The sequence below is a fragment of the Salvelinus alpinus genome, chromosome 23 (genome assembly GCF_045679555.1).
Source record: "Salvelinus alpinus chromosome 23, SLU_Salpinus.1, whole genome shotgun sequence".
Lineage (NCBI taxonomy): Eukaryota > Metazoa > Chordata > Actinopteri > Salmoniformes > Salmonidae > Salvelinus > Salvelinus alpinus.
Genome location: NC_092108.1, coordinates 39,830,357 through 39,852,823, shown reverse-complemented (window position 1 = coordinate 39,852,823; position 22,467 = coordinate 39,830,357). Strand labels below are relative to the sequence as shown.

General features: G+C 46.4%; 1 protein-coding gene across 4 annotated transcripts in view; it reads left to right on the top strand.

Moving 5' to 3' along the window:
• Positions 1-22,467, top strand: part of LOC139550969 (dihydropyrimidine dehydrogenase [NADP(+)]) — a 131,237-nt gene that overhangs the window by 89,801 nt on the left and 18,969 nt on the right. For all 4 annotated transcript variants that reach the window (XR_011670164.1, XR_011670166.1, XR_011670165.1 and 1 more), the window contains exon 16: positions 13,653-13,736. Coding sequence is in view for 1 of the 4 variants with exons in the window: in XM_071362278.1 (XP_071218379.1) it covers positions 13,653-13,736 (84 nt within the window). In the remaining 3 variants the exon portion in view is untranslated. The remainder of the gene's footprint in view (positions 1-13,652; positions 13,737-22,467) is intronic.

The following is a 22,467-nucleotide window of genomic DNA, read 5'->3' as shown; positions in this document are numbered from 1 at the left end:
GAATAAACCCCCACTTCCTTCCATTCCGCTAGCAAACGTGCAATCTTTGGAAAAATAAAATCGATGACTGACGCGGAAGATTAAACTACCAACGGGACATTTAAAACTGTAATATCTTATGCTTCAAGGAGTCGTGGCTGAACGACGATACTATCAACATACAGCTGGCTCGTTATACACTGTACCGGAAAAATTGAACAGCTGTGTCTGGTAAGACAAGGGGCGGCGGACTATGTATTTTTGTAAATAACAGCTGGTGCACGATATGTAAGGAAGACTCGAGCTATTGCTCGCCTGAGGTAGATTATCTCATGATAAGCTGTAGACCACACTATCTACCTAGAGAGTTTACATCTGTATTTTTTGTAGCTGTGTACATACCACCACAGACTGAGGCTGGCACGAAGACAGCATTGAATGAGCTGTATTCCGCTGTAAGCAAACAAGAAAATGCTCACCCAGAGGCGGCGCTCCTAGTAGCCAGGGACTTTAATGCAGGGAAACTTAAATCTGGTTTACCAAATTTCTATCAGCATGTTAAATGTGCAACCAGAGGGAAAAAAACTCTGGAACACCTTTACTCCACACACAGAGATGCATACAAAGCTCTTCCTCGCCCTCCATTTGACAAATCTGACCATAATTCTATTCTCCTGATTCCTGCTTACAACCAAAAATATAAGCAGGAAGCACCAGTGACTAGATCAATAAAAAAGTGGTCAGATGAAGCAGATGCTAAGCTACAGGACTAGCACAGACTGGAATATGTTCCGGGATTCCTCAGATGGCATTGAGGAGTAAACCACATCAGTCATTAGCTTCATCAATAAGCATATCGATGACATCGTCCCCACATTACAGACTACAAAGGGAAGCACACCCGAGAGCTGCCCAGTGATACGAGCCTACCAGACGAGCTAAACTACTTCTATGCTCGCTTCGAGGCAAATAACACCGAAACATGCATGAGAGCACCAGCTGTTCCGGAAGACTGTGTGATCACGCTCTCTGCAGCTGATGTGAGTAAGACCTTTAAACAGGTCAACATTCACAAGGCCGCAGGGCCAGACAGATTACCAGGGCGTGTACTGCGAGCATGCGCTGCCCTTCTGGCAAGTGTCTTCACTGACATTTTCAAACTCTCCCTGTCCGAGTCTGTAATACCAACATGTTTCAAGCAGACCACCATAGTGCCTGTGCCCAAGAAGACTAAAGTAACCTACCTAAATGAATACCAACCAGTAGCACTCATGTCTGTAGCCATGAAGTGCTTTGAAAGACTGATCATGGCTCACATCAACACCATTATCCCAGAAACCCTAGACCCACTCCAATTTGCATACCGCACCAACATATCCACAGATGATGCAATCTCTATTGCACTCCACACTGCCCTTTTCCACTTGGACAAAAGGAACACCTATGTGAGAATGCTATTAATTGACTACCTCTCAGCGTTCAACACTGTAGTGCCCTCAAAGCTCATCAATAAGCTAAGGACCCTGGGACTAAACACCTCTCTCTGCAACTGGATCCTGGACTTCCTGATGGGCCGCCCCCAGGTGGTAAAGGTAGGTAACAACACATCTGCCACACTGATCCTCAACACAGGGGCACCTCAGGGGTGCGTGCTCAGTCTCCTCCTGTACTCCCTGTTCACTCAGGACTGCACGGCCAGGCATGACTCCAACACCATCATTAAGTTTGCTGACGACACAACAGCGGTAGGCCTGACCACGACAACGATGAGACAGCCTATAGGGAGGAGGTCAGAGTCCTGGCCGTGTGGTGCCAGGACAACAACCTCTCACTCAAGGTGATCAAGACAAAGGAGATGATTGTGAACTACAGGAAAAAGAGGACCGAGCACGCCCCCATTCTCATCGACCGGGCTGCAGTGGAGCAGGTTGAGAGCTTCAAGTTCCTTGGTGTCCACATCATCAACAAACTAACATGGTCCAAGCACACCAAGAAAGTCGTGAAGAGGGCACGACAAAACCTATTCCCCCTCGGGAGAGTGAAAAGATTTGGCATGGGTCCTCAGATCCTCAAAAGGTTATACAGCTGCACATTGAGAGCATCCTGACTGGGTGCATCACTGCCATGTATGGCAACTGCTCAGTCTCCGACCTCAAGGCACTACAAAGGGTAATGTGAACGGCCCAGTACATCACTGGGGTCAGGACCTCTATATCAGGCGGTGTCAGAGGAAGGCCCTAAAAATTGTCAAAGACTAGAGCCACCCTAGTCTTACACTAGGTCCAAGAGGCTTCTAAACAGCTTCTACCTCCAAGCCATAAGATTCCTGAACATCTAATCAAATGGCTACCCAGACTATTTGCATTGCCCCCCCTTCCCCCTCTTTTACGCCGCTGCTACTCTCTGTTGTTATCATCTATGCATAGTCACTTTAATAACTCTACCTAAATGTACATATTACCTCAACTGACCAGTGCCCCCGCACATTGACTCTGTACCAGTACCCCCCTGTATATAGTCTCGCTATTGTTATTTTACTGCTCCTCTTTAATTACTTTTATTTCTTATTCTTACTATTCTTAGAGAGAGTAAGGAAGAGAAAGCGATAGTAACGGAGAGAGAGAGAAAGGGAGATAAAGAGAGAGAGTGTAATGAGAGAGGGAATAAATCATAAAATGTTTTTTCATTTCTTCTATCGTTCCTTCTCAGCTTCGCTCTGTCACTTCACATAGCCCTATTGAACTCATGGTTATTGATGTGAAACCAACACTGTTGTGTTTGCATCAGGAAGGCTAAACACAATGTGATCATTGATAATAGTAGTAGTAGTGGCATAGTATTTCATTGCTAGGGAATGGTATTTACAGTTTATCTCAATCACATACAAGCATTTTTTGGAACAATGTTTCAGACAGAGTTCATTTTTATCCAATGTAAAAAAACATACTTTTAGGGAGAGGGGAGCGAGGGAGGGAGGGAGTAGGAGAGAGTGAGATGGAGAAAGGTGAGGGAGAGAAGGGGAGGAAGAGAGTAAGGGAGAGAGTGAGGGGGAGAGTGAGAGAGAAAGGAGAGAGAGAGCGTAAGGGAGAGTAAGAGGGAGAGAGAAAGAAAGAAAGAAAGAAAGAAAGAAAGAAAGAAAGAAAGAAAGAAAGAAAGAAAGAAAGAAAGAAAGAAAGAAAGAAAGAAAGAAAGAAAGAAAGAAAGAAAGAAAGAAAGAAAGAAAGAAAGGGGGAGAGATATAAATCATAAAAACATAATTTTTTGTTATTCTTTTTCTCCTCCGATGTGGATGTTTGCCTCTGAAATCTATCTTTTATTCTATCGTTCCTTCTCAGCTTTGCTCTGTCACCTCACATAGCCCTATTGAACTCATGGTTATTGATGTGAAACCAACACTGTTGTGTTTGCATCAGGCATGCTAAAACCACTGTGATGATTGATAATGGTAGTAGTAGTGCCATAGTATTTCATTGCTAGGGAATGGTATTTGTGACCGACCGGCTCGATTCGGTCTTATGTAGCAAAATTTGAAATTGTGTTTTTTACATTGGATAAAAGTACAGACTCGGAGCTAGAAAATGGTATATCATACACTACAGTTGAGGAACAATGGGAAAGTAATTCTACTTTGAAAGTTAATAAACTTGTAACTTCACTTTTCAGAAAATGTCCCTTGAATGTTTGGGTAAAACTACTGGAGAGCTTTTTAGCTACACCCATTCAGCCTTTGCCCCGGATTCACATGAGGCATGTACCAAACAACCAACGATGTCAAGACTAAAGGCTGGTTTATAATATGTCTTTTGACAGTTGTCGCAATGTCATCAAGAACATTCTATTGTCGTCTGACATCAAACTTATCGTTGTCGTTATGAAAAAGTATAAATACATGACATCAGCAGCCTGGTGGTCCAAAATAGCATAACTAGTGTATTTTAACACCAATAAACTCTAAGAATGAATTTAGTATATGTCAACCAAGCAAACCATGCAACTAAAAGCAACTTTCTAAACTATCTTTGGGTTCGTTACTAGCTTGTTAGCTAACTAGCTAATGTTAAATTAGCTGGCTTGCCAGTTCAAATAATGACCATATCATATAGCTGACAACATCTTCACTTTCGCTCATTTGCCTTGATTATTACAGGAAAATAAACTCACAAAAATATGATTATTTACAAATTAATGGCGAGCCAATTACAGAAAATAGTTTATGGTTGTGAGTGTGACGAAACAAAAGCAGGACATTCTTCCGGAGAATTTTTAGAACTTGGATACTGTCTGGCCTAATGTTACATCCTAATTTGACTTTGGCGCAGGTCATGTTCTTCACATTACTGTCTCTGGTAAACACATACTACATCAAATAAAATCAAAGTTTATTTGTCACATGCACCGGATACAAAAGGTGTAGTGAAATGGTTACTTGCATAGTGAAGTCTTTTGTTTAAACATGTAGCTAGCTAGCTAAACAATGAACCATAATCCCAACTCATAACGTTACTACACTGCATGAATCTGCAGGTAGCTAACCAACCAGGTTCAATCCAGGTTCAATCCCCATCTTACAATTGGCTCATTCATCCCCCTCCTCTCCCCTGTAACTATTCCCCAGGTCGTTGCTGTAAATGAGAACGTGTTCTCAGTCAACTTACCTGGTAAAATAACAGCAAAATAAAAATAAAAATGTTAGCTAGCTAAACAATGAACCATAATCCCAACTCATAACATTACTACCCTGCATGAATCTGCAAGTAGCTAACCAACCAGGTTCAATGTTAGCGAGCTAATATTAGGCTGACTAGTAATGCAAATGGCTCTGAGATACGAATAATATTAATACACTGTTCAGACACATAACTTTAGCTAGCGAGCCAGCCAGCTAACTGTATGCTTTAATAACTTTGTCAGAAAACAAATTTCTGACAAAATTTGAAATGTATAATATCTGAAAATGTAGCTAGCTAGACTATCTTACATGGCTGGACACTTCTCACTCTCTGTCACGGATGCCATGGTAGTCCTTAGTTTGAAGATATAATCTGGAGACAGGTTTCATACAACAGCCTTCTGTGTTCTCTTTCCGAATCCCTCTGCATATTTGCAATCAAACGGCAGAATTTTCTCCAACTCCTTAGCTATCATACTCTATTTCCACCGGGCATTCCACTGATTTCAAAACTTGGTCCTCCAGAAAGTTTAGAGCAACACATATGCAGTTCTACTACGTGATATCTTTTTTTTTAAACGCTGCGTTAGAAAGGATTACCTACACATACTGACCAGCTCATGTTATAAACAAAAGCGTGCTACATGGCTGACCAATCCGAACTCATCTCTCGGCATGTCCAGCCCATCCATTATCTCTGCCAATCATGGCTAGCGGGAAGGTTCCTGACTTTTTCTGTGACTAAACCAACTAGGCTCGCAATTTAACAATTGTATTTGTATTTACAGATGGCATACGAGTTTGTTATTAAGGCACATGAAAGTTCACATGTTCCAGAATGCATTGCTGCCAAAAAGCGCATTTACATTGTTTTTTAACGTTATGTTCAAATGCCTCTCCTGTGAAGTTATGACTTGCGACATACGCCTAGTTTCCTGAAACGACACCAGTCACATTGTAATGTGTGCACTGGGAGTCGGGAAGCAAGTTCTGTGGGTGAATCATTTAATAAATAAATGAAAACATAATACAAAACAAGAAACACGAACAACGCACAGACATGAAACTGAAACAATTACGACTGGGAAGGAACCAGAGGGAGTGACATATATAGGGAAGATAATCAGGGAAGTGATGGAGTCCAGGTGAGTCTATTGACGTGCAGGTGCGCGTAACGATGGTGACAGGTGTGCGCCATAACGAGCAGCCTGGTGACCTAGAGGCCGGAGAGGTAGCACACTTGACACACATTTACAGTTTTTCTTAATCTCATTAAAGCATTTTTTGGAACAATGTTGACAATATTCAAACAGAGTTTGAAACAAGACATAGAACTCTGTGGCCTTTGGCAAAACCGTAAATGCATTTCAAAATGTTGTTGATTTCTCTAAATATAAATACATTCATCAAAACCATATAATAGAATACAAATTGCAAGTACATTAATCGAAAGAACAAGATTGGTTGTGTTAACAAGATTAACACAACCAATCAATCAATCAATCAATCAAATATGTTTTTAAGCCCTTTTTACATCAGCAGTTGTCACAAAGTGCTTATACAGAAACAGCAAGCAATGCAGATGTAGATGCACCATACTTATCTCTTGAGTCCAAGCAGACAAAACAGAAAGTTAGTATGTCTTTTGAAAATCCCACTAGATTTTGCAGTCACTAAATAATTATGATCAAAATTGGAAGTACAACTATCCCAAAGTGCAGAATTATGGTCAATTACGCTTCTTTAATGCATATTTCACCGAACAATTTCAAACACATCAAATCAAATATTATTCCAGCACATTGATTGCAGGAATCATTCATCAGTATCATCACAATCCAATTCTATGTATTCAATACAAAGGCTGGATTGCATTTTTTTTTGTAGACTTTCCACATTTTGTTACGTTACAGCCTTATTCTAAAATTGATGAAATCGTTTTTTCCCTCATCAATCTACACACAATACCCCATAATGACAAAGCAAAAACAGGATTTCTCTGTACTTTGCTCCATTCATCTTTCCCCCGATCCTGACTAGTCTCCCTGTCTCTGCCACTGAAAAACATCCCTACAGCAAGATGCTGCCACCACCATGCTTCACAAGTATCCCCTGTCAAAGGAGGAGACGGCAGCTATGGAAACATATGTCTCCGAATCCCTGGGGCAGGGGTACATTCGGCCCTCCACTTCACCTTCCTCCTCGAGTTTCTTTTTTGTGAAGAAGAAGGATGGAGGTCTGCGCCCGTGCATTGACTATCGAGGTATCAACCAAATCACTGTGAGGTACAGCTACCCGCTGCCTCTCATAGCCAGTGCGATAGAGTCAATGCACGGGGCGCGCTTCTTCACAAAATTGGATCTCAGGAGCGCTTACAACCTGGTACGTATCCGGGAGGGAGGCGAGTGGAAGTACCACCTCAGGGCACTATGAGTACCTTGTCATGCCGTACGGGTTGATGAATGCTCCATCAGTCTTCCAGGCCTTTGTAGACAAGATTTTCCGGGACCTGCACGGGCAGGGTGTAGTGGTGTATATCGACGACATTCTGATATACTCCGCTACATGCGCCGAGCATGTGTCCCTGGTGCGCAGGGTGCTTGGTCGACTGTTGGCGCATGACCTGTACGTCAAGGCTGAGAAATGTCTGTTCTTCCAACAGTCCGTCTCCTTCCTAGGGTACCGCATTTCCACTTCAGCGGTGGAGATGGAGAGTGACCGCATTTCAGCCGTGCGTAATTGGCCGACTCCCACCACTGTAAAGGAAGTGCAGCGGTTTCTAGGGTTTGCCAACTACTACCGGAGGTTTATCTGGGGCTTTGGTCAGGTAGCGGCTCCCATTACCTCACTGCTGAAGGGGGGACCGGTGCGACTGCAGTGGTCGGCTGAGGCGGACAGTGCTTTTGGTCACCTGAGGGTTCTGTTTACCTCGGCTCCCATGCTGGCTTATCCGGATCCCTCTTTGGCGTTCATAGTGGAGGTGGATGCGTCCGAGGCTGGGATAGGAGCCGTGCTCTCTCAGCGCTCGGGTACGCCACCAAAGCTCCGCCCCTATGCTTTCTTTTCGAAGAAGCTCAGCCCGGCGGAGCGAAACTATGATATGGGGGACCGGGAGCTGTTGGCTGTCATCAAGGCTCTGAAGGCGTGGAGACATTGGCTTGAGGGGGCTAAACACCCTTTTCTCATCTGGACTGACCACCGCAATCTGGAGTACATCCGGGCGGCGAGGAGACTGAACCCTCGCCAGGCAAGGTGGGCCATGTTCTTTACCCGTTTTGTTTTCACCCTGTCCTACAGACCAGGTTCCCAGAACGCTAAGGCTGACGCACTGTCCCGGATGTATGACACAGAGGAGCAGTCCATAGATCACACTCCCATACTTCTGGCCTCTTGCCTGGTGGCACCGGTGGTATGGGAGCTGGACGCGGACATCGAGCGGGCGTTACGTACAGAGCCCACTCCCCTCCAGTGTCCAGCTGGGCGTCTGTACGTTCCGTCTGCTGTCTGCGACCGTTTGATCTATTGGGCCCACACGTCACACTCCTCTGGCATCGGTCGGACAGTGCGCTGTCTTAGTGGGAAGTACTGGTGGTCCACCTTGGCCAAGGACGTGAGGGTTTATGTTTCCTCCTGCTCGGTGTGTGCGCCCAGTGCAAGGCCCCTAGGCACCTGCCCAGAGGGAAGTTACAGCCCTTACCCGTTCCACAATGGCCGTGGTCGCACCTATTGGTGGACCTCCTCACGGATCTTCCTCCCTCACAGGGTAACACCACGATCCTGGTCGTTGTGGATCAGTTCTCTAAGTCCTGCCGTCTCCTTCCTTTACCCGATCTCCCTACGGCCCTACAGACTGCGGAGGCCCTGCTTACACACGTCTTCCGGCACTACGGGGTGCCTGAGGATATAGTGTCTGATCGAGGTCCCCAGTTCACGTCAAGGGTCTGAAGGGCGTTCATGGAACGTCTGGGGGTCTCGGTCAGCCTTACCTCGGGTTTTCACCCCGAGAGTAACGGCCAGGTGGAGAGAGTAAACCAGGATGTGGGTAGGTTTCTGCGGTCTTATTGCCAGGACCGGCCGGGGGAGTGGGCAGCGTTCATCCCCTGGGCAGAGAAACTTGCTCCGCCACTCCTCCACTAACCTCTCCCCCTTCCAGTGCGTACTGGTTCTGGCACCTTGGCATCAGAGCCAGATCGAGGCTCCTGCGGTGGACGAATGGTTTAAGCGCTCGGAGGAGACCTGGGATGCCGCCCATGTGCACCTGCAGCGGGCCGTGAGGAGTCAGAAATTGAGCGCCGACCGCCACCGCAGTGAGGCCCCGGTGTTTGCTCCGGGGGACCGGGTCTGGCTCTCGACCCGAAACCTGCCCTTCCGCCTGCCCTGCCGGAAGCTGGGCCCGCGGTTTGTGGGTCCAATCAAAGTCCTGAGGACACTGAATGAGGTTTGCTACAGGCTACAGCTTCCCCCAGATTACCGTATTAACCCCTCGTTCCATGTGTCTCTCCTAAGGCCGGTGGTGGCTGGTCCACTCATGGAGTCTGAGCTGCGGGAGGTTCCTCCGCCCCCTCTGGACATCGAGGGGGCCCCGGCATATGCTGTTCGAGCACTACTGGACTCGAGGCGTCGGGCGAGGGGGCTTCAGTACCTCGTGGAGTGGGAGGGGTACGGTCCGGAGGAGAGATGCTGGGTGCCGGTGGAGGACGTTTTGGACCCTTCGTTGCTGCGTGAGTTCCACCGTCTCCATCTGGATCGCCCTGCGCCTCATCCTCCGGGTCGTCCCCGAGGTCGGTGTCGTCTAGCCGGGCGTCAAGGGGGGGTGGGGGGGGGAGATACTGTCACTACTTCCGCCGAAGTCGGTCCCTCTCCTTGTTCGGGCGACGTTCGGCGGTCAACGTCACCGGCCTTCTAGCCATCGCCGATCGACTTTTCATTTTTTTTGTCTTTGTTTTACACACCTAGTTTCAATTTCCCAATTACATGTTCATTATTTAACCCTCTGTTTTCCCTATGGTTTTTGTGCGTGATTGTTCTATGTATGTTCGGTCCGTTATTGTGGGCTCGGTATTACGACATGTTATTGGAATATTTGAGAAAGGTTACTTGTGTTACTCATCTCTGCTGTCCTGTGCCTGACTCCTCTCCACCAGCTACACCCAGACCATTACAACCGTAGGGATGGTGCCAGGTTTCCTTCAGACGTGCCACTTGGCATTCAGTCCAAAGAGTTCAATTCTTGGATTCATCAGACTAGAGAATCTTATTTGTCATGGTCTGGTAGTCTTTACGTGCCTTTTGGCAAACTCCAAGCGGGCTGTCATTTGCCTTTTACTCAGGAGTGGCTTTCGTCTGGCCACTCTACCATAAAAGCCTGATTAGTGGAGTGCTGCAGAGATGGTAGTCCTTCTGTAAAGTTCTCCCATCTTCACAGAAGAACCCTGGAGCTCTGTCAGAGTGACCAACGAGTTCTTTGTCACCTCCCTGACCAAGGCCCTTCTCCCCCGATTGCTCAGTTTGGACGGGCGGCTAGCTCTAGGAAGAGTCTTGGTGGTTCCAAATTTCTTCCATTTAAGAATGATGGAGGCCACTGTGTTCTTGGGGAACTTCAACGCGGCAGACATTTTTTGGTACCCATCCGCAGATCTGTGCAGATCAATCCTGTCTCGGAGCTCTATGGATAATTCCTTGGTCATGGCTTGGTTTTTGCTCTGACATGCACTGTCAACTGTGGGACCTTATATAGACAGGTGTGTGCCTTTCCAAATAATGTCCAATTAATTGAATTTACCACAGGTGGACAACAATCAAGTTGTAGAATCATCTCAAGGATGATCAATGGAAACAGGATGCACATGAGCTCAATTTTGAGTCTCACTGTAAAGGGTCTGAATACTTATGTAAATAATGTATTTCTGTTTTTTACTTTTAATACGTTTGCAAACATTTCTAAAAACCTGTTTTCGCTTTTTCATTTAGGTTGTATTGTGTGTAGATTGATGAGGAATTGTTTAATTTAATAAATGTTAGAATAATGCTGTAACGTAACAATATGTGGAAAAAGTCAAGGGATCTTTATACTTTCCGAAGGCACTGTACAGGCCTTAATCCACACCTAAGTAAAGCTTAGAAGGTCACAGTGTTGAATCTGATGATTTAGGAGTAACCCAACTTCAATCTCTGCATGTCCCCAATATTATTAAAAATGTAAACAATTAGACAGTCCCCAATGCCTAGATCTTTCCATATATTGTACATAGTATGACACTGAAGAGATGATTTAGAATTTTGTGCAGTAGCATTTAATGATACTACTGCACTGAAAACAGAGAACATAATTTCACACATTTCTCTTCTGATGAAAACAATGTGTTTATATTCTGTGAACCAAACACTTAACAGTGAATTTTGTGTTCACCGGGAACATTTGTATTTCAGGTTTTGCTAAATGTGGTCTAAGATATGCAAGTCAGGTACTAAGGCAAGATCAGAAGTTCTGAAAATGTATTTGAGCATTTGATCATCGCCGTTCCGCTGTACATACACACAGATCCAACAATTGCTTGTATGTGATTGAGAAAAACTGTAACGGATGGATTCCCTCCAACATGTGACTGTTAGCTAGCTATAAAGCACTTGACATCCTACAGAGTTGAGTTATGCCTATCATGGCCAGACTCTTACTCCGGGTGAGGCTGTTGCTAACCACTAGAGCTTATGGTCTGGTAAGGGGCTGTACTGTTGCCAGCAGGCCTAATAGTTTGGGAAACGGATTAGCTACCTAACTACCAAACTGTCCAGTTACCTAACTACCTAATAGACATCTCCACTGTCCAGAACTCAAACAGATATTCTCCAACAAGACTTATTCAAACTGTCTTTCAGCTTTGAGTCTCTCCAACTGAAGAGGCCTTTAATTAATGTCAGCTTTGAATTCATTCAAAAATGCTTTTTATTTTCCCAGATGAATTGTCTATCAAAGCAGCCTTGATGTGATAACATTTTCGATAGTGAGGGCTAGATTCGCTTTGATCAAGCTGGGGTACTTAAACTCTGTCGAAGTTAACGTCAGCCCTAATAAATGAGCTTTGTGTGTGTGTGTGTGTGTGTGTGTGTGTGTGTGCGTGCGTGCGTGCGTGCGTGCGTGCGTGCGTGCGTTTTGAGGCCTCTGGCTCTGAAGTGGAGCGTATCTACAGAGCCCTGAGATGTTCACAGGCAAAATGAGATACACCTGCTCTCACAGACAAACATAAACAGACACACACACACACAGCGTACATCATTCTGGACAGCTTAACTTAATGCATAAAGATGAAGAGCAGTGGATCGGAGCCTTTCAGAGATCTCAAAGTAGCTATACTGTATGACGCCAGACAGTAGGGCTCACTTGTGCCAATGGGGAAACGTTTGTTAATTGGTGGTAACTGTCTTTGTACACCAAGGTCAACCTGGTTGCAACAAGTAGGACCAAGGCAGTCGTTGTACTCCCTGACGAAGACAAGTTTTAAAATCTTTATTTCCATTCGACATGCCATACAAATAAAGGCATTTTAATGATACGAGGAGTGCCTTGGTCCTCTTTGTATTTTGATGACCAATTAACCCCTTTTACCAAAGAGCACTTTCTATCTCCCAAGCCATACTATTGTGTACCCTAGCAGTGCTTCCCTTCCTTCTATTGTCTTGGTTATTAGAATGCTGGTGTCTAGTGTTTAGCACTATCCAAGGCTGTCTGATGCCATTTACATTGACTGGCGCAATCACGTGTGCTCACGGCCACACGGTATACTAACTAGTCAACATTAATGACTTAGTGCATGTGGAAATATTAGGGATGGCAGGCGATCAAATGATGTAGAAATCCTGTCTTTCACACAATTTTTTGGGCATGAGCAAGTCCATAAAAACAGTCAATGTTTTATGTTTGCCTGAACGATGACCCACAGGTATACAGACTTTGTTACTCATTGCCCTCCCTTTTAAAAAGATGCCCTCCCCACAGAGAAAGATGAAAGCAAGCTTTTAGGAATAGCGCCAGCCCCTTTTAGGAAAACTGTCCTCTCTCCTCTGCTTTTTGGCTCAATACATTCCCCTCTCCCGTCCATTTAGCTTAATTAACCATGGAGTTTAGTTTGAGGACCACACGACCAGCATGCCCCCCACCTCTCCTGAAAGCTGACTATGATAAATAGCTCTATCCAGCTATCCAACCACTCTCTCCCCCTTCTCCTTTAGAATGGCTAAAACCCGTATTATTCATTCTTGCTCTCTAATGGCTGTCAGTTGTGAGGAAGGCCATAGATTGTGGTGGCCTGACATTCTGCAGGCAGGCTGGATGGGACTCAGAAATAAAGGGTCTCTGGAAATCGTCCAGATGCTTCCGCCATTTTGATTCATTGTCAGAACGCTTCTCCACAGCGTAATTGCCTGTTGAATGCCTTATTTCTTCCTCTCCTTCCTCTCCTGAACCACCACTACCCATTTCTCCTCTCCCCTCCCATCCACCAGCACCATTATTTTATAGCTTCTTTGACGTGTCAACAACAAGTTTCCACAGCTATTTTAAGAGTGTTTTTTTAAAGGTGTTAGGCACTCGTTTTTCCTTTGCAACGCTCGGTTCGCATCTCAGTTGAGTCTGTCTTTGAAATGTGTTTTTCTGTGGTATCCCCGTGCTCATGCATGCAGTGTTTTTATTTCTGTCGCCATTGATACTAATGTAGATGTGTTGTGTCGTTTCTTTACTTGTCTCTTTTCGGATGGCATGACAGGTACTTGAGAACTGTTATGTTCGGTAGTCATCATTTATGCTATGCGAAGATTTTAACATGTCACAGTAAAATGTACTCAAAACAACTCTTGGGAACCTAGCTGGGATGTTCCCTTGTTTCCTTTTATCACAGAGAAATCACATCGGGGAGAACCCTACTCTCCACTCTTAAGTCGAATTTTCACTTAATGTCCCATTGACATCAATGCAGACGCAGCTGACGGTTGTGTGTGTTTGTCTATCTAGGACTCCGGGGCGGATGCACTGGAGCTCAACCTTTCCTGTCCCCACGGAATGGGAGAAAGGGGCATGGGACTGGCCTGTGGACAGGTATCTACCAGCACACTGACACACACACTCCACCAGTGTCACACACGCAAAACCATTTAATTACTTAGACCTTTAAATTCCTCGTGGAACGCGGCTGAACCACATCCAACCCTTTCTGTCCTGTGTCGATCGTTCGCCATTCTTTAATATGCACTCAATACACATAGCCATACACATAACCAATTGCTTTGAAAATACAATTTCTTTACCCCGAAAAAAATATTTCTTACAGAATTCCACTTTAGATTCATAGAAATACTCTGATGAATACATACACTCGTCTTGTAATAAACCCTTAAAAGTTACAGATTAAAACTATTTAAACAAATGTGTCAAAATCCCCAAAATGGGCCTTAACCAACAAAATCCAATCACTACCACAAATGTAGCACTTGGTGTCTTTTCTAACAGCAATGCTGTGATTTGACTTGATTTCCTCCATCTGCCGTCTCCTTACCCTGGCAGTTTACGATCGCCAGGGGACTTGGGCCTGTTTCCCTCTAAACACGAGACAGAACCATTGTGCCCCCTGCAGTGCTCATAAATTACCCCCCCCCCCCTCTCACCGCACTGTGTGTGGATCCCCCCTCTGTAAGGACACAAGGCTAATCACAAGCCTCTGCCTCCTGGCAGGTAACCTCTGCATGAACTAAAGCAAGGAAATAGCATTTAATCACACCGACGGTGGCCACACACATATATGCGCAGAGAGAGAGGGAGATACACACACACAGGGTGACATCTTTTTCAGATTCTAAGAAAATGCAAGGGAAATGATTTAATGACACATAAGCATGGGATTACGGCTGCTTGCTGGTACATCTTCCAGGAATGCTAACAATAAGCTTTGACCTCCCAGTACAAAAGCTATGCTACTGAAACTAACCACAGGGAAGGACCTATTAAAAAGCTACCATCTGAAACCAGAGCTCACTGCTGGAGGTGGCACCAATTTAAGATCTTACAAAGACTAGAACCACAATTATATCATTACGCTGGCTAGGCCTGTGGATGTTAAGACTACAACATACAGTTGAAGTCGGAAATTTACATACTTTTAGGTTGGAGTCATTAAAACTCGTTTTTCAACCACTCCACAAATTTCTTGTTAACAAACTATAGTTTTGGCGAGTCGGTTAGGACATCTACTTTGTGGATGACACAAGTAATTTTTACAACAATTGTTTACAGACAGATTATTTCACTTATAATCCACTGTATCACAATTCCAGTGGCTTTAAAAGCTTCTGGTAGTGTAACGGGCGTCCTCCTCCTCTTCATCCGAAGAGGAGGAGCAGGGATTGAACCAAGGTGCAGCGGGTTGTGAATACATAATGAATTTATTGACAAGACGAAAAACGAACACGAACTACACTTGAAATGATACAAAATAACAAACGACGTAGACTGACCTAAACATGAGAACTTACATAGACACGAAGAACGCACGAACAGGAACAGACTACATACACACCGAAACAGTCCCGTGTGGTACGAAATAACATACAGACACGGAAGACAACCACCCACAACGAACACTGTGAAACAACCTACCTAAATATGACTCTCAATTAGAGGAACGCCAAACGCCTGCCTCTAATTGAGAGCCATACCAGGCAACCCTTAAACCAACATAGAAACAGACAACATAGAATGCCCACCCAAAACTCACGCCCTGACCATCACACACATACAAAACAACAGCAAACAGGTCAGGAACGTGACAGAACCCCCCCCTCAAGGTGCGAACGCCGGGCGCACCAGCACAAAGTCTAGGGGAGGGTCTGGGTGGGCATCTGACCACGGTGGTGGCTCAGGCTCCGGACGCTGTCCCCACACCACCATAGTCACTCCCCGCTTCTGTATCCCCCTCCCAATGACCACCCTCCAACTAAACCCACCTAAATGAAGGGGCAGCATCGGGATAAGGGGCAGCATCGGGATAAGGGGCAGCACCGGGATAAGGGGCAGCAGCTCCGGGCTGAGGGACTCTGGCAGGTCCTGGCTGAGGGACTCTGGCAGGTCCTGGCTGAGGGACTCTGGCAGGTCCTGGCTGAGGGACTCTGGCAGGTCCTGGCTGAGGGACTCTGGCAGGTCCTGGCTGAGGGACTCTGGCAGGTCCTGGCTGGACGGCTCTGGCAGGTCCTGGCTGGACGGCTCTGGCAGGTCCTGGCTGGACGGCTCTGGCTGGTCCTGGCTGGACGGCTCTGAAGGCTGGTCCTGGCTGGACGGCTCTGAAGGCTGGTCCTGGCTGGACGGCTCTGAAGGCTGGTCCTGGCTGGACGGCTCTGAAGGCTGGTCCGGTCTGGCGGAAGGCTCTGGCTGATCCGATCTGGCGGAAGGCTCTGGCTGATCCGGTCTGGCGGAAGGCTCTGGCTGATCCGGTCTGGCGGAAGGCTCTGGCTGATCCGGTCTGGCGGAAGGCTCTGGCTGATCCGGTCTGGCGGAAGGCTCTGGCTGATCCGGTCTGGCGGAAGGCTCTAGCGGCTCCTGTCTGGCGGACGGCTCTGTAGGCTCTTGGCAGACGGGCGGCTTTGCAGGCTCATGGCAGACGGGCAGTTCAGGCGCCGTTGGGCAGACGGGCAGTTCAGGCGCCTTTGGGCAGACTGGCAGTTCAGGCGCCGCTGGGCAGACGGGCAGTTCAGGCGCCGCTGGGCAGACGGGCAGTTCAGGCGCCGCTGGGCAGACGGCCAGTTCAGGCGCCGCTGGGCAGACGGGCAGTTCAGGCGCCGCTGGGCAGACGGGCAGTTCAGGCGCCGCTGGGCAGACGGGCAGTTCAGGCGCCGCTGGGCAGACGGGCAGTTCAGGCGCCGCTGGGCAGATGGGCACACCTGTAGGGAGGAGACGGAGAGACAGCCTGGTGCGTGGGGCTGCCACAGGACCCACCAGGCTGGAGAGACCTACAGGAGGCTTGATGTTAAGAGGCACCTGAAGGACCGGGCTGTGGGGGAGTACTGGAGCTCTGGTGCGCAGCCTTGGCACCACTCCCCCAGGCTGGAATACACACCAGCCCGTACCCTCCAGAGTGCAGGCACAGGTTGAACCGGGCTGTGGATGAGCACTGGAGATCTAGTGCCTACTACGCGCACTTCTCTCTTAGGCTCTACTACCACATTTGCCCGGTACGAGCGGAGCGTAGGCATAGGACGCACTGCACCCTCCCAGCGCTCCGGAGACACAGCACGCAGAGCCGGCGCAGGATACCCTGGACCGAAACTGCGTACCGGAGACCAAACGCGCTGAGCAGGCACAATACGCCCCGGCTGGATGCCCACACTCACATGACACTTTCGGGGGGCTGCTCTATAGCGCACCGGGCTATGGGCACGCACTGGCGACACCGTGCGCTTAACCGCATAACACGGTGCCTGACCAGTGACGCGTTGCTTATAATAAGCACGAGGAGTGCGCTCAGGTCTGCTACCTGGCTTAGCCACACTCCTCTCTAGCCCCCCCCCAAAAAAATTCTGGGGTTGCCTCTCGTACCTGTCCCGCTGCCGTGCTGCCTCCTCATATCGCCGCCGCTCAGCTTTCGCTTCCTCCAGCTCAGCTTTGGGGCGGCGATACTCCCCAGCCTGTGCCCAGGGTCCTTCTCCGTTCAACTCGTCCTCCCAAGTCCACAAGTCCTGGTTGCTCTGTTGAGCTCTCCCTTTTCCCCGCTGCTTGGTTCTGGTAATTTGGTGGGTGGTTCTGTAACGGGCGTCCTCCTCCTCTTCATCCGAAGAGGAGGAGCAGGGATTGAACCAAGGTGCAGCGGGTTGTGAATACATAATGAATTTATTGACAAGACGAAAAACGAACACGAACTACACTTGAAATGATACAAAATAACAAACGACGTAGACTGACCTAAACATGAGAACTTACATAGACACGAAGAACGCACGAACAGGAACAGACTACATACACACCGAAACAGTCCCGTGTGGTACGAAATAACATACAGACACGGAAGACAACCACCCACAACGAACACTGTGAAACAACCTACCTAAATATGACTCTCAATTAGAGGAACGCCAAACGCCTGCCTCTAATTGAGAGCCATACCAGGCAACCCTTAAACCAACATAGAAACAGACAACATAGAATGCCCACCCAAAACTCACGCCCTGACCATCACACACATACAAAACAACAGCAAACAGGTCAGGAACGTGACAGGTAGGCTAATTGACATCATTTGAGTCAATTGGAGGTGCACCTGTGGATGTATTTCAAGGCCGACCTTCAAACTCAGTGCCTCTTTGCTTGACATCATGGGAAAATCAAAAGAAACCATGCAAGACCTCATAAAAAAAATTGTAGACCTCCACAAGTCTGGTTCATCCTTGGGAGCAATTTCCAAACGCCTGAAGGTACCACGTTCATTTATACAAACAACAATACGCAATTATAAACACCATGGGACCATGCAGCCGTCATACCGCTCAGGAAGGAGACGCATTCTGTCTCCTAGAGATGAACGTACTTTAGTGCGAAAAGTGCAAATCAATCCCAGAACAACAGCAAAGGACCTTATAAAGATGCTGGAGGAAACAGGTACAAAAGTATCTATATCCATAGTAAAACGAGTCCTATCTAGACATAACCTGAAAGGCCGCTCAGCAAGGAAGAAGCCAGTGCTCCAAAACCGCCATAAAAAAGCCAGACTACGGTTTACAACTGCACATGGGGACAAAGATTGTACTTTTTGGAGAAATATCCTCTGGTCTGATGAAACGAAATAGAAGTGTTTGGCCATAATGACTATCATTATGTTTGGAGGAAAAAGAGGGAGCCGAAGAACACCATCCCAACCATGAAGCACGGGGGTGGCAGCATCATGTTGTGGGTGTGCTTTGCTGCAGGAGGGACTGGTGCACTTCACAAAATAGATGGCATCATGAGAAAATAAAATGATGTGGATATATTGAAACAACATCTCAAGACATCAGTCAGGAAGTTAAAGCTTGGTCGCAAATGGGTCTTCCAAATGGACAATGACACCAAGCATACTTCCAAAGTTGTGGCAAAATGGCTTAAGGACAACAAAGTCAAGGTATTGGAGTGGCAATCACAAAGCCCTGACCTCAATACCATAGACAATTGTGGGCAGAACTGAAAAAGCGTGTGCGAGCAAGGAGGCCTACAAACCTGACTCAGTTACACCATTTCTGTCAGGAGGAATGGGCCAAAATTCATCCAACTTATTGTGGGAAGCTTGTGGAAGGCTACCCAAAACGTTTGACCCAAGTTAAACAATTTAAAGGCAATGCTACCAAATACCAATTGAGTTTATGTAAACTTCTGACCCACTGGGAATGTGATGAAAGAAATAAAAGCTGAAATAAATCATTCTCTCTACTATTATTCTGAAATTTCACATTCTTAAAATAAAGTGGTGATCCTAACTGACCTAAGACAGCGAATTTCTACCAGGATTAAATGTCAGGAATTGTGAAAAACTGAGTTGAAATGTATTTGGCTAAGGTGTATGTAAACTTCAGACTTCAACTGTAGATAGGTAAGAATAGAGAAAATATAGATAACTGAAATGAGTTAGTTTTGTGGGTTTTGGAGACGTGTGCTACTTTAATGTGTTATGTCCGTGGCCATTAGCCACAGCCCCCAGGTCAGTTTTAATTTTAGAAAACAAATTAGTGATCCTCAGGGGGAGAGGAGCTGTGGCACGCTTCTCCATCAGCAGTCCAAAAAACAAACGTTGGAGACGGATGGACAGCGCTCTCTCTCTCTCTCTCTCTCTCTCTCTCTCTCTCTCTCTCTCTCTCTCTCTCTCTCTCTCTCTCTCTCTCTCTCTCTCTCTCTCTCTCTCTCTCTCTCTCTCTCTCTCTCTCTCTCTCTTTCTCTCTCTTTCTCTCTCTCTCTCTCTCTCTCTCTCTCTCTCTCTCTCTCTCTCTCTGTGTGTGTGTGTGTGTCCACTGAAACTACATCCCCCACACAGAATATACACACATATATAGTGTACTGAGTGCAGACACATGCATACACACACACATAATTAAAGGTATCACAGCCTCGGCCCAAGAAAGAAAGCAGTACATAGGTACATACAAAACCATGCCTTCATACAGCCTTCCCCAAGGCCTAGGAGCTGTCCATCCCCCCTCCTCTATTCGATCCTATGCTTTGTTCTGCGCGGATAGATCCCTCTCCAGCTCAGTGCAAGGAAACCATCCTTTACTTCTGCCCCAGTCACTTTGATGGGCCTTTCCCTCAATACAGGAGTCACATTGAAGTATTGTGTTAAAACCGAAACAAAAGCCCCCCCCGAGATCAAAAGTAGACGATGTGCCCGAGGATCAGAGCTATTGCCTTGCTGCACAGGCTCTTTTTTTATGGAGCCGTTGATATACAGTGGCACTTAATGTCCCTCAACACCACGAGATGGTCTTCCTGGTTCTCACCGCACCACCCACCACCCTGTAAAAGAGACAAAAGGAAGCATATGTCATATTGGCCCATGCAGGCTGCACTGGATCAAAAATGTAAAGCTCTCCCAAGGAGGACACCTCTCTCTGGGCTTGTGTGGTGTGTGGGAGGGGTATGACGAGTTAGGGGAGGCCTAAAGGGAAGTTGGTGCAGGAGGCAGTACTTTGCATCCACATTGCTGAGAGAGGTCCTCGCAGGCCAGCGGCTTTGGTTGCTGCACACACACTTGCAGCCCAATGTCTTCTTTAAGCTGTCACAGGAGTGTGCGTGTGAGTGTGTGTGCCTGCTTCACAGACCAGCATCACCCCCCTCTGTGAGGACATTAGGTTCTTACCAGCAGCATCTGTTAAAACACACACAGTCTTAGCCTTCTAGGACTGGCTTACTAGTGTTTTTTATGCACGCACGCACGCACGCGCACACACACACACACACACACACACACACACACACACACACACACACACACACACACACACACACACACACACACACACACACACACACACACACACACACACACACACACACACACACACACACACACACACACACACACACACACACACACACACACACACACACACACACACCTATTCCTTTCTTCTCGCAGACTGCAGATGCACCCCATTCTCCAACATCCCTACACATTATGGACACGAAAGGCTTTATTTCTTCCCCTGATCTGTCAATCCTCTGTCATTACTCCAGCTGTTGACAGCTCTTCCTTTCTCTTCCTTTCTCTCAATTCCTATCCCTCCTTCATCTCTCCCTCCGTCATCTCATTCCATGTACACTGAGTGTACAAAAAAATAAATAACTGGGAGTTGCACCACCTTTTGCCCTCAGAACAGCCTCAATTCGTCGGGCCATGGACTCTACAAGGTGTCAAAAGCATTCCATAGGGATGCTGGCCCATGTTGAGTCCAAAGCTTCCCACAGTTGTGTCAAGTTGGCTGGATGTCCTTTGGGTGGTGGACCATTCTTGATACACACAGGAAACTGTTCAGTGTGAAAAACCCAGTAACATTGCAGTTCTTGACACAATCAAACCGGTACACCTGGTACCTACTACCATACCCCGTTCAAAGGCACTTCAATATTTTGTCTTGCCTGTTCAACCTCTGAATGGCACACATACACAATCCATGTCTCAATTGTCTCAAGGCTTAAAAATCCTTCCTAATGTTTTGTACACTCAGTGTATTTGTTCACTTTTATTCACACTTGCCATTCAAATTCAAAGAAGCTTTGTTTGCATGATCCCATGTTGAATAATACATTAAAATCGACAATAAAATCATCCATTCTCCCTCTTTCACTCGTGTTCTCTCCATCACTCAGTTTTTCCCATCCATATACATTCCAGTTTCTTCCCCCGGTCAGGCTTTCTCATTTGTGTTTCGCTGCCAGCCTTGTTAAAAACACATGCCGCCCACATCCCTCCCACGACCCACTCTGGTGGACACACAAACACAGACGCACACACACACACACACACACACACAAATATAAGTGTATTCGCACACGTATACACTAATGATCACATACACACACAGCGGAACAGAGTTCGCACTTAGAGAACCACAGAGAAAGGCTCTCGTTGGGCAGAAGACCTGCACTGTTAAATAGCTGTTTAGTATGCTGTGCATCACCCGGATTTTAATGGTTTCAACGGACAAATGCTACCTCAGGCTAATCACATTGCCATATACAAGTATCACAAACACAGATTGAGTCACTATAATAATAGCGGCACCGATCACTATAAAAAAGATCAAAGATCATACCCCGAAGACATGCTAACATGCTAAACTCTTACCAATAACAGGGGAGGTTAGCATGTCTTGTGGTTATGATCTTTGACCCTCTGTAACTCATCATTTTTCACGATTCATTCAGGATTATCCGTAACCATGGCAGCATCCACATTTAACGGGAAAGTGTTCAAAAAAAATATTGATTCATTTTTCCTGAAATGGGTCACAAATACCAAACTTTTGAGTACTTTATTTATAAGAATCTTTAGGGGTGTCAATTATTTTGACCCTTACCTTTTTGAGAAAAAAATATATTACTTGTTAAACCAAATCTCTTTCTTTGAGCAATTGTATTAGTATGAAGTAATATAATTTCCCCCTTTTTTTGCATACAATACAACTCAGTATTTTAATTATTTATGTTATACAGTCATTATTGCTCATCTTTAACAAGGTTGTCAATACTTTTTGTGTGGACAGACAGGCAGCCTTTACCACAGTACCTTGGGGATATGGCTCAGCCATCATCAATCTCACTT